Here is a 12,713-nt window from a genome sequence, read left to right as displayed (position 1 = left end):
GGGGGACTTGGTTATTCATCCGTCCGCTACCACGTCCCTGGAAGCGGCGGCCTCGCTCCAGCCAGTGCTTGTGTACAGAGCTGGGAAGCAGTTCTGGTAGTTGTGATGGTGACTGAAGGCTGTGTCACTGTGATGGATGGCTACCTGCTGCCATTCGTTTGCCTTCTACGTGGCAGCAAAGCACTGTCAGATCCTACAGGGGTGATGGCTGCAGCTCGCTTATGTACAGAGAAAGACATTGAGCTCACTCACGGCCAAAGGTTAAATGATTTCTCTAAGCTGTGGGGTGGGGAGAATGTTTTGAGGTGGAGATGAGGTATGGTTTTCTTCCTGTAAGAAAACTTGTTAAGACTTTATCTAGAATTGGACAAATATTTTCTTTTTTTTAAAGGAACATACTATAAGTAAATGTAGTCAAACGGATTTATTCTTGTCTAGTAGATAAGCTGCTAGTTTCCCTTTTAAAATTGTTCTTCCTTTCTCTTAATAGGTACAGCATGCACTGAAAAAATCTGAAAAGGCTTTGGATACTTTAAACAAAGCTATTAGCATTGACCCCAAGAACCCGCTATGCAAATTCCATAGAGCTTCTGTATTATTTGCAAGTGAAAAATACAAGGTAAGACATGGTGCATGTAGACAACCTTAAGCTATCTTTAAATTGCTGTAGTTGGTAATGGGGACACTGGAAGCAAAATGGTTACAGGTTCTCACTGGGTGGCATGAGGGCTCGCAGGAAGAGCCTGGGATGTTGGCCTGTCTTGAAGCATTTGCTTTGACAAGTGCCACCTTTTGCCAAGGGAACAAAGGTTCCCTTGTTACAAAGGTTTTGATTGTTGATGCTTTCTTAATATTGTTTTAGTCTGACCTTGGGAAAAGAATGGAAAGAAGGGGAACCTACTGCGGGTGTCACCAATGCATGGCTGTATTATCATGAGTTTATACTAAATTACTAAAAAAAAAAACAAAACCTTGGCAAACGGCTCCATAACAGATTACAGCAATAAGAACCAGCTATTTCAAAAGCTGGGTGGTCAAGTGAAAACTAAGAAGCTGAGCACCTTTGTCCTGATCCCCTGCGGAGCTGTCCCCCGTTTCAAATGAGTGAAGATCTTTCCAGTGACCGTTGTCCTCTGGGTTTTGGCCACAGAAGACAAACTGCAGCCTGGTTCCTGAAACCTGGCTTCAGCGCCCATGTGTAAAGGGAAAACTTTACTTAGAACTTGGTTTTGAAAATTCATAACTGAACCAATTAAATATAAAATGTATTAAGATTAGGGACTTGATGAAGTGCCTATTTGTAGATGGTTTTTAAAATCGAAAAGCAGAAGATGAACACAAGAGGAAGAACAATAAATCTTAATAGTTCACTACCTTCACTAGTGCAGGGGCAATAAGAAACTTGTTGACCAGGGTGAAATGGTATTTTAGGAAATAAAACATTTGGACTCTTGTTTCTTTGTCAGGCTGAGACTTGTAAGACTAAAATTATGCTGTTCACATAAACTATGTAAAACTTAATGAAATAGTTTGGGCATTTAGCACCAGTGCTAAGAGAATTTTGATAGTGTGATAAATTTGTCTAGTGGTAGGTAAATAAATGCAGACGTACGCTTCCCTTTATGTAGCAAGCCCTAACTTGACATTGTCTTCACATGAATAAGGTTTAGAGGGTGGAGCAGAACTTTTGATCGCTAAAAGCAGTGTTTATTTCAAACTGCAGGCTAAATATTTTTAGGTAGAATTTAATAATGATGCCAAGTTACTGTCGCAGCAGAATAAACTTCTCCACTGTCAACAATTAATTTAAAAGTAGAAGTTCACTAAATATTTTGGACTTCTAATGCCTATTATAAACACAGTCATCATTTGTAAACGTCCACAGATACATATGTAAAACCAGAACCTTCCAAAAGCACAGGCTTGGGAGCGGCACATCAGTGCAAAATGCCCCGATGTTCTTAGTGTTTCCAAAGCTCCGTGTACTGAAGGAAGCGCCCACTGTAAATACACTGTCAGTGCCTTGTCTTCTACCCTATAATGCTTTGTTGGGGCTGATGGGGGTGTTTTATGTCAGAGTTGTTAAAAGTCTTGTAGGAGACCAAAGCCCTATAAACTTACTCTATTTCTGTAATAATGGGGCTATGATAACGCTACAGTCTTTAAATGAGAAACTAATGTAAAAGGAATTTTAGATGTTTCTCATGAGTGTACTGTTGTTCTTGATGGAATATACTCTGTGTAAATGCCAGTATATTTTTTTTACCACATTAGTGCATTCACAGTTCAGTAATGTCATAACTGGTTGCAGACTGCTAGCTTGTGCTTAGTAAGCATTCTTCTTCCTTTTCAGTCTGCTTTACAAGAACTTGAAGAACTGAAACAGATTGTTCCCAAAGAGTCTCTTGTTTACTTTTTAATAGGAAAGGTGAGTAAAAAAACTTGACTGTCATCTTTTGGTTTCCTTTGCAGAAATTTACACCTAATGAGAAAATTTGATGCTGGTCCATAAGCTGCTTCCATTTGGAGCAGTATTCTAAAAATTCCCAAAGCTTTAAATAAGACTTAATGCTCACAGCTTCATTATGTATCAGCTTTTAAATGCAAAAGACAGTTATTACTGGAGCAGCCTTCAGCTCTTGAAAAACAAACCAAGAAAAAAATAACTTAAGCCAGTGGTGGTGTTATTTACCTGCTTTGATTTCACCACTCTCAACTTGAAAGATAATTTTAAAAAGCAAGAAATTGATCCTGATCAAGATACTTCACTGAAGAGAGATATATGGCTGTGCACATAACCACTGTATCTTTCCCTGAAAATGGAACTCTGTCAAGACTTGATTCAATATGATAGCAATGATGCCTTCAGTGGCAATCCTTAAAATTTTGAGGGATAGTCCATCCATCAGTCAGCAGTGTTGGCTATTTGCACATGTAGCTGCTAAAATGTTGAATCACACTTTAGTGCACTGTATCAGAAATTGTTGGTGAACTTAAGTACTTTCACTGTTTAAATGCTTAACACAGGTAAATTACTTGCTCATCTGTCCTTAATGGTAAGGAAAGCTTCAGTGTAAGTTACAGTGACAAGTTCAAACATGGGCTGGATTCTGCACCGCGGTGCTGTCTTGAAAATGTTGCTGTTCAGTTTAGCAGGACAAGCTAGGTGTCACCTAATGTCCCATTACTTTGTCCACCTGCCAATGACAGTAAAAATGTTCCTTGAGGATGTAAGAACAGCCATGCTGAGTCAAATCAAAAATTTGTCTGACAGTGTGTCATGCCTTTGCTAGTTCATGGTAAGAGAGCTGTAGGGAAGAGCGATTAACATTAGTGTGTGCATGTGGGGATACTTCCCCAGCCTGTGCTCTGGGCCTCTGACATCAGAAATCTGAGACTTTTTGGACTTCTCCTGAGCTAGAAGTAGATTTGGGGTTATGATGACTCAAACTCAGAGTGGTGAGGGGGTAAGACAAAGCAAAACATGTACGCTGATAGCTCTTACCCCACCCTGCTGCAGAGTGCCAAAGCTTCAACTTGTATCTGAAGATCCACCTCCTTATCTTCTTGAATCTGTCAGCTGCTAGTTTAATTTAAATTTCTTTCAAGTCTTAAATAGAAACACTTGCTTGCTCTTTCTCCACATGTTTGCCGTTTCCCTTGGGACTCATAACAAATCTGTCGTATCCACCCTCTGTTGCTTTTCATAAAATACTAGTTTTAACTGTGGCTTGGTATTGTGTGTGTTTGTCCAAACCTTCAAGTAGCAACTTCATGCAAATGCAGCCTTTTATGCTTTTATTTTAGGTTTATAAAAAACTGGGTCAAACACATTTGGCCCTAATGAATTTCTCATGGGCAATGGACTTAGACCCCAAAGGAGCCAATAACCAGATTAAAGAGGCCATTGATAAACGTTACCTTCCAGATGATGAGGAGCCAATAACTCAAGAAGAGCAAATCAGTGAATGTTACCCCTATGAATCAGGTTTGTATTTCCAACCTGTTGTCATTCAAGGAGGTATCTCCACTTAGGTGGTGAGAGGAATCATGGGTTTCACAAGTGAAACGTGCTCCTCAGCCTCACTGCTCGCCAAGTAAGGCCTCCAGAGGCTCTTCATTCTGAAGAATTCCTTCGTGCTTCCTACAGTAAGCTTGAAATAAAGGATTGTGACACTTCTTTAGAATCTGTAGATGAAGCAGGACTGAGATAATAACTACTGCAAATTTGTACAAATAGTGGTTGGCTAATAGTATCCTAGGAGAGCAAGATGTTCCCAGAGCCCAAAGCTCTTTCCTTGCAGAAGCATCAAATCATTTCGAGGTTACTGAATGGCAGCTGAAATTGTTTGTAGAGGCTTTGTCAAAAGTTTAACAATCTGGGTGTTGGGTAAAAATATTTGGTCAGCTAAACATAAAAGGTAGCTTTTGATGAGAGTCATGGAAGTAGTTCCATTTGAATCAAGAGGAAATACTACACTTCCATGGGACTGCTTGAGAATAATCCACAAAAAGGAATGGCATGGGTTTCTCTTCTAACTTTTTATTATAAGCTTAAATTCCGTGAAGCATGGGTAGCTCTGTGAAGTATGGATAGTAGTAAATATTGATGTCCTTGATGCAGACTGAAATAGTGATAGAAAATAAACACTAATAAGCAATTTAATTCTTTTCCTCCCAAGAAGAAAATAGCACACATCTATTAGAATAGAAAACTCGCTCTATGTGCTGCAGTTCTGAATCTTCAGCTGGAAAAGCTGTCACATTTTCCTGCTGTGTATCACATTGAGTTTCATGGATCCTGTGCACTGTGTGTTTTTTAATACTGGAGACTTGGCCTGTGCTGCACTTCCTCAAGTGTCAAGAGTTTTTCTTTCCTTGATACGTAGTTGGGCTGACTTAAAATGGGCTTACTGGGAGCTGGGTGTGTTTCTGGCCAGAAGATGGAGACAGAGTCCTGAAACTTCTGCGTGACACCAAAAAAAGCCAATTCCATGTCCCAAAAAAAGGAGGGGAAAAACCCCCAAACAAACAAATGCCACACACACACAGAACCAAGACACATTACAAAAAAAAAAAAACACAACAAACCAACCAAAAAAAAACCAACAAACAAAAACCAAAACCCAACAACAAACCAAAACAAAGCCAACCACCAAAACCCCCCCAAACCCTAGCAACTTGTAAACAAAATAAAACAGTGTTAGGCTCGGAGCAGTTCATTTTCCCTGACCACACAGATAAACTGTGCAACTCTTCTAGTCTCAGCTGAGTAACTCCTAGGATACATGAGATAAGCTAAAGTAAATTAAGGTAGTAGTGGGGACGGGGGATTCTTTTTGATATATTGGCTAGCATGAGTCATTTTGTGCATTAAATTGCCTGCCATGGGCCTCAGCTGTGTGCACTGTGAAGAAACCTGTGAAGTGTTTGCGTTAAAGCAGTAAAAGGCACCTGTGTTTCCACATGAAACATCTTAGCTACTTGGGAATCTACAGTTAATTGTACTGTGGAAAGGAGATTAGAGTCTCATCAACCATCATTAGATATTTACCTTCATTTTAATTTTAACCTAGAAGTTCCATATTTAAGGGTAGCCTCTCAGTGTGTACATGCCTATCTTGCACACTGTTGTTACTCAAACAGCTGTAGTAACCTGGTTTTCCTGGAAGCTTTGAACTAGCCATTGTCTGAGCTGAGTGAACGGAGTAACCCCTGGGCATCAGAAACCTCTGCGGGCAGCTACTCAGAGTGGTTCTTCTGCCACATCCCTTACACAGTGCTTGGCAGGGAGCAAGTAGAGGCTGCCAAACTACTAGTTGAGCGTTAATTGGTTGTAAATGGAGTGGTCCCTAACGCAGTGGGCGAGTAACATATGTGTTTCAGGCAGCTGGTGTGTTTCGAAGGAATGGGAAGGTTAAACTTCCTAAAGCAATTTTGGAACCTTCTGTACCAATCCCTACATAACCAGGTGTCTGAGATTTCAGATTTTTGATGGGAGATGGCGAAGGCAGCATGTTTTGTTAATATGTGCTTTGTGTTAATTCCTTTCCAAAGGTATTTGTTTAGACTTCATTAAGCTGGCAGGGGTCAGTGTGTTAGAAGCAAAAGGGGAAAAGCACTATGGCTTTAAAGCATTTGGAGGGGAAGCCCAAAGCTGTTGGTACTGCGCCTTTGATGTGCTGGTGTTGAGGGGGGGGGGATCTTTGCCGTGAAGCAGCCCCACGGTGTTTGACTACTTTATGTTTCTTTTTCTTTCAAGTTGGCACAGACGAATCTCAAGAGAGCAGCATGACAGATGCAGATGACACGCAGCTCCACGCAGTTGAAAGTGATGAATTTTAACCTCCAAAAGCCAGTATCTGAGCTTGAGTGTGTGACTGGTACCATTGTGTTCTCCCCTTCCTTTGCATCCTGGGTCTTCACATCACTGAGCCAGCACTGTCATTGTGCTCTACTGACACCATGAGTACACCACTCGGACTTAAACTGTACGCAGAGTTAGTGGCAGTGCAATATTCAGCTGCTACGAGTCTGGCTAGTTGGCTCCTACGCATCTATGAAAGCGACTGAGGAGGAAATGCTATTTTTGGACTCCCTTTTGCTGGAAAAATGTCACAGAAGAAAGACTTGTGGTTTGCTGTAATGAAGCCAGTAGATGTGGGGATAGTACTAATGAAAGTGTCTTGTTCTTTTTCCAGAAATGTGTCTTAGTTTGGTTCTTTCTTGGTAAGCAGAGTGCTGAACCTCATTTCTAAATTCTTCAAGGACAGTGTTGACAAATACAGTCTCTTAAAGTTTTTTGCATATTGTAGTGTAACTTAAATGCCAGGGAATGTAAATGACCTTAAAGCCGCAGTGTCTCCAGTGAACAAACACAATGCACATGCTCAGGACTGGGGGTGCGTCAGACTACATAAAATACCCAGTGTCCCTACTTAGAGTGCAGACTTGTAGGAGTGGAAACATTGCAGGAGAATCACATTGCAAAAGCTTTCATGAAACACTTTAGTGTTCTAACCAAGAGTTAATTTATTCACCTAGTTTCTGAAAGGTCAGTGTTTACTTTGTGCTCCAGAGAAACAAATTGGCAACACCTTGCGTCGTTTTTCATACACCCTTTGACATGTTCTTCCCTTTTTAAGAATAAAAATTAATGAAGGGCAAAATCAAGAGACAAAAAACATAGATACAACTGTAACATCAACCCTTTAATCCAGAGGGACTGAGTGTTTCTAAGCAGATAGACTGGTAAGACTGTGAAAGCCTTAATACAATCAGAACCTTAGCGAAACACATCAAATAAAAGTCTGAGATTAGTATCATTTTTAAAACTTTTTGTAAAGTGTGGTCCAGGCAGGATGCAAGAATGTGCAATTATCTATCTTTCTACTTTTTTTTTTTCCCACCCCCCCACCCCTTTAGTTAAGATTCTCACTCTAGGAACACCTTCCTCTTCTACAGGGGCTGCTCCTCCAAGAAAAAAAAGCTATGCCACATTAATGAGTCCAAAACGATCTTTCTCTGTAGCATTCTGCAGCAATTGGTGCCCTTTATACGGTGATGATAAAAAAAGTGTATGATATGAGCAGTTTTAAAGAGCAATTTATGCATAATAAATGGGGAGTGATATAAATTTCATAGCAACATATTTGTTGTAATCAGTCAATATTTTTTTTTTAATGTATTGGTTTTCAGAGGTCTTCTAGTTACCTTTAGAACTTCAGTTTTTTAAATTTTGTCCTTGTTTTGCACATCATCTGTAACAGCCCCTCTCTGGTCATGAGCCACACGGACACCTTTATAACTTGAAGATAGAATTCTCAAGTGCTGAGCAAAAATCTCTGATTTTTTACTTTTTTTTTTTTAAGTAGGAGGATAAACGGTGAAAAATAGGCTTAAACTCTCCCTAATAGCCTGAAAAGGAATTTCTAGCATCTGAGAAACAATAATATATTAAAGGAGCTTTGTGGCTCTGCCACGTACTTCTGACCAGCTTGTGTTGGGTTGTGGAAGGTGGATAAGTTGACGGGAAAATCATGACATGTTTCAGCTGGCTCGAGCGTCCCGGATCTCGCACTGCTTTTGTGGGGATAGGTACTCCGGGGCGATTCCCCTTCCCGAGGAAGACGCAGGATCCGGATTTCCCCTGAGAGCTGCACCTGCGGCAGAGTCGCCCGCTGTGCTCGAGCCACCCGAGTGTCCCGGCGTGTCCCCACCCGCGCGCGGCTGCCAGCATGTCCCTCGCCAGGAGGAATTTCCAAGCAGCACCTCGGCATACGGTCCAGAGGCAGGACTTGTGGGATTGCCACCAATTAACATCTTAATTGGCTTCCTTTTGGTTCCCAACATAGTTTCTAAGCAAAAAGCGAGAGTAAGCAGGTGCTGCTCTCAGGACTTTCCCATAACAAACGCTGTTGTTTAAATGGGGACCAGAGATCTAGGAAATTTGGTGGCTTTTTCCCTTTTCTTTTGGTCTCTCAAAAAAACCTGTGAACAATTGTAGTAAAACTTTCAACACCCTGGAAGGAGCTTTTAATTCAGCTGGGATGTTCAAAGGGTATTCATGCTACCTGGAAGATTTAATACTTAAAACTGTCCCTTGCTTTATATGTACATCATACTTTAAAGTGATTTTTCCTTTTTCCCAAGAATCTCAAGTAACATTTTGACCAGGCTGCTATTTTACCTTCTAGATAGATACACAAAATTAGTATTTAATAGATAAAATTTTGCTGTCTTTGAAGAGGGGCAGGGATGGGGACGGCGAGCATGAAGGCACTCTGGCAGCCAAGTTAGAGCAAGTGTGTTCACTGAAATTAATTAGGGAACTGTCGTTTTCTTACAACAAAACTATGGAAAAATGGAAAGTGTGGGTGTGGTGTGTACTATTTGCATTGAAACAATGTAATTGGTCTTTTTTTTTTTTTTTTTTGCTTTTCTTGACTTTTTATTTCAAAAATTGTACAGTCTTAGGAAAAAGAAAAGTCTTTTCTGTTAATATATTTGCGATTCATTCAAGGATGTCGAAAATCCAAATAAACTACTTTTAAAAGCAGGTTTATCCCCAGGTCCTTTGGGTCAGCGTTGGGATTCATCCTTCAGGAGGTGGGCAAGCGCAGCAGAGCTGGAGAGAGGTCCGAGGACACCAAGGACACACCTTGGGACACGTGGGGGCCGTTCTCCATCCCACGGTGCTGGTGTTACCCCTGCACGTGCCGTGGGGCTGCCACAGACTGGGGGAGCTGGTCACGATGCTGATGCTGAGGGACACGCACTGAGGCTCCCGAAAATTTCTGTTCATCGTCCTGCAGCTCAACAGGAGATTCAGGAAGCTCCCAGGTATGGAACAGACATTTTTTTTGTTGTTGTTTTCTTTTTTATTCTGCCTTCCGTAGCGGCTCGTGACATCGTTTGTGGCTGCAGTGGTGGTCAGCTTAGCAGAGAAATGATCACGGAGCTCGCTGTGCATTCAGGAAGAGCCTGCCGGGAAGGCTGAGGCTCGTGGCCGTGTGGAAATGCCTCTTGCTGCGTATAGTCATCTTAGATTAAAGCTTTTAGCACTCATTTTTGTCCATGATATTAGCTTAATCCACTAATTTTTAGAGCACCACGTTTGTAAAAATGACACTGAACTTCAGCCTTCCCTACACCTCATTGCCTCCCCCATGTTTCTTTTAATCCTGGACTTTTACGATTGCGTGTACAAATGCAGTCCCGCCGTTAAATTCCCCGCTCTGCTGCCGACTTCCCGCCCTGCTCCGTGCTCGGCAGCGAGAGCCGAGTTATTCTGAGCCGAGTTATTCTTCCTGTGTCTCAGGAGCAGTTTCTCCGTGTGGACTCAAACGCAGACGATTTGGGCTGGAGGCTTCCTGGCGGCGAAGCGAAGCGTTGATGGCAGGCTGAGCTGCAGCTGTCCCCAGAGGAGGGCAAAGCATTAGTGACATTGGACTTGCGAGCTGCAGCACCGGGTTCTGTGCCTGCCTGCATGGCAGCAGCACAGCCAGCGCTGGGGGTTGTTCATAGCTCAGGGTTTCCAGCGCGGGGATGGTTTTGGCACCTGGTCTTTGTGAGCACCTACAGCTCCTTGCTGGTGCCTCATCTGGTGGTTCATCAGTAACTTTGCTACTGCGTCACCTCCCTCTTTTCTGCCACTCCGTCAAAATTAGGGACTTCATTTGAGCAAGACCTGGTCCAGGACCAGGCACTGGTTCATCTGTTCTTTTTTTAACGGAGCAGAACAGGGTTTCTAAGGCAGGAAGCCCTGTATTCCTGATCCTCAGAGGAGCAGGGTTTAAAATTATATTAACACAGAGAATAAGGCTTCTGCTTCTTTTGCCTGTCTGCTTTTCAAATTGCTGTTTGTGTAGTGTGTTTTCTCAGTTTGGGTCCAGCTGCTATATAAACCCTGGGAGATATTCCTTGCTTTGAAATCCCAGAGCGGTGCACAGCCGGACAAGCGGGGACAGGAGGGGACCCGGTCCCTTCCCTGGTGTTGCAGCACTGGACCCGGACAGCATGTGACTCTCCAGCCTGTGTGTCCTGGCATCCAGCTGGGCAGCCGTGAAGCAACACCCCAGGCTGGGAACGCTGGACCCAGAGCAGCCAGTGGAGATGGAAACATGATTGGTGAGGGTGAAGGAGACCAAGGAGCCGCTGCAAAGAGATCCGCGATTGATGAGACACAGAGGAGCGCGCATGGAGGGGTGACTGTCCCCTCTCCAGAGCCAATGGTCACGTTCACCCGGGATTGGGCCAGTTTGGGGCTTTTCTGGGTTTCTCAGCACTTCAGCAGGAGCGATGCTCAGTGGGGTTGCCCCCATGCCTCTGCAGCCTCGTGGCACGGGTGAACATGGGTGCTGACGGCTCCTGCATCCGCCGGTGCCCACATGCCTCATCTGTGGCTACATTTGTGTTTCTGGTCCATCCATTGGGAGCTGGGTGTCCTGCGCCCCACCTCGTGTGAGGTTCTGACCTGTTCTCACTGGGGACCTGCTCTCCTGGCCCAGACAGACTATGTCATTTGGCCTCAAATATGGGAAGGATTTCAAATATCCCAATGGTACCAATAAGGGAAATATCAGCAAAAAAAACCCCCAACTTTCGAAGATCAATTCCATCAAAAATACCCCAGAAAACCACATTCAGGAAGGAGACACAAGTTCCTTTCTAACAATCTTTACGTTCAGACATTTTATCAGTTAAAAATCTCCTCCTGTTCCAAAATCCAGCAGTTCATATCCACATGTGATGTGTGCAGAACAGAAATTCTGTGTCATTGGGACATTTGGAAAGTGAGTTTAAAGAAGAGAAGGGGGTTAGTTGCTGCCTTCTGCCCCTTGTGTGTTCTCGTGTGTCCCAACAGGTTCAGAGAAGGCACCTTCTGGCAGGTGCTTCGCTCTCAGCCCCATTGCGCTGGGTGAGGATGTGAGGGATGGAGCACAGGAGGAGATTCCCACTGGTGGCTCCGGGTCAGTTCTGTGGGACGGAGCACAGGAGGAGATTCCCATTTGTGGCTTTTTGTCCATCTTATTTGTCCATCTGCCGCACCCACCTTGGAGCCCTGCGCAGAGGCAATCCGCGTGTCGCCTGCAGCCACCTGCAGAATACGGCCGAGCGCTGGATTTTGCTGGATAACTGGGAAAAACGGCCTGGCTACAACCACCATAGGAGAACAGCCTTCCCTGGGGCAGGAGAGGCAGAGGACGGTGTCTGCGTGGGAGACGGTGAGTGGAGCTGCTTCAGGCAGGGCATCTGTGGACTTTGCATACGGTTTGGCTGCTACCTGTAGTAGGGCCAGAGGCTGCCCCGCACCCCCTGCACCACAGGGATGGTGGAAAAATCCTCTTGGTCCTAAAGCTGGAAACACCAGCTGAAGGGGAAAGATGGCGTGGGCCTAATGCTACGCACAGTGACCCTGGGCAGTGCGGGAAGGCTCCCACCTCCCCGGCTGCACCGGCCCCTGTGCCTGGGGGCTGTGGGGCACCGACCTCAGTGGGACCGGTCACTGCGCGGCCTGTCCCTGAGCCACCAGTGGGAATCTCCTGTGCTCCATCCTGTAGAACTGACCTGGAGCCACCAGTGGGAATCTCCTCCTCTGCTCCAACCCACCAAACTCACCACTGCTCGGATGCTGGGGGTGCTTGGCGAGGGCACAGAATATCCCATGGGCTCCCGGGGAGCAGGACATGGGGGATCAGGATGTCACTTGTGATGCTGATGTGTTGGGAGCATCTCAGCCGCCCTGCCCATGGCTCCTCTGTCCCGAAGGGAAGCAGCGACCCTGGGCCGGCAGAAGAGCCTTCAGTGGAGAGCGGGGGCACCTGTCCCGAGGGGCCTGTGGCACCTGCACTCCCCACTTGGACTGACGCCCGGCCCTGCGGCGGGGCAAGAGGTGAAAGCCAGAAAGAAAAAGCAGCAGCAGAGGTGGCTGGAGGAGGCCACGGCCACGGTGTCCCCTCACGAGCTGCAGCAGATGCCAGCAGGAGGGTCTTCCTCACCCAGGGGAAGAGGGTGATGCCGAAGGTGACCCTGAGCTCGGTGGTGGTCACAGGGACAGGGGCATCCGCTGCCGCGCTGCCCCACGGGAGCCACCAGGCAGCTGGGGCCGGCCCTGACATGGCTGTGGGTGTGGGGACATGGGGCAGTGCTGCTGGGCCCCCTGCAGCCCCGGTGTCACCCATGGGCAGGGCCCATGTCACCCATGGGACAGG

The 12,713-nt window shown here is 45.1% G+C and overlaps 1 protein-coding gene across 4 annotated transcripts in view; it reads left to right on the top strand.

Annotated features, from left to right (window-relative positions):
- Window positions 1-7,651, top strand: part of CDC27 (cell division cycle 27) — a 32,193-nt gene extending 24,542 nt beyond the window's left edge. For 2 of the 4 annotated variants that reach the window (XM_037411173.1, XM_037411171.1), the window contains exons 16-19: window positions 491-619; window positions 2,354-2,428; window positions 3,808-3,988; window positions 6,263-7,651. In XM_037411173.1, coding sequence (XP_037267070.1) covers window positions 491-619; window positions 2,354-2,428; window positions 3,808-3,988; window positions 6,263-6,345 — 468 coding nt within the window. In that variant the 3' untranslated portion in view covers window positions 6,346-7,651. Of the gene's footprint in view, window positions 1-490; window positions 620-2,353; window positions 2,429-3,807; window positions 3,989-6,262 lie in introns of those variants that run through there. The other 2 variants (XM_037411175.1, XM_037411174.1) reach the window with 1 other exon arrangement.
- The last annotated feature ends 5,062 nt before the right edge of the window (window positions 7,652-12,713 follow it).

This window comes from Falco rusticolus, chromosome 18, assembly GCF_015220075.1.
Source record: "Falco rusticolus isolate bFalRus1 chromosome 18, bFalRus1.pri, whole genome shotgun sequence".
Lineage (NCBI taxonomy): Eukaryota > Metazoa > Chordata > Aves > Falconiformes > Falconidae > Falco > Falco rusticolus.
This window is presented reverse-complemented; position numbering and strand designations above follow the sequence as displayed.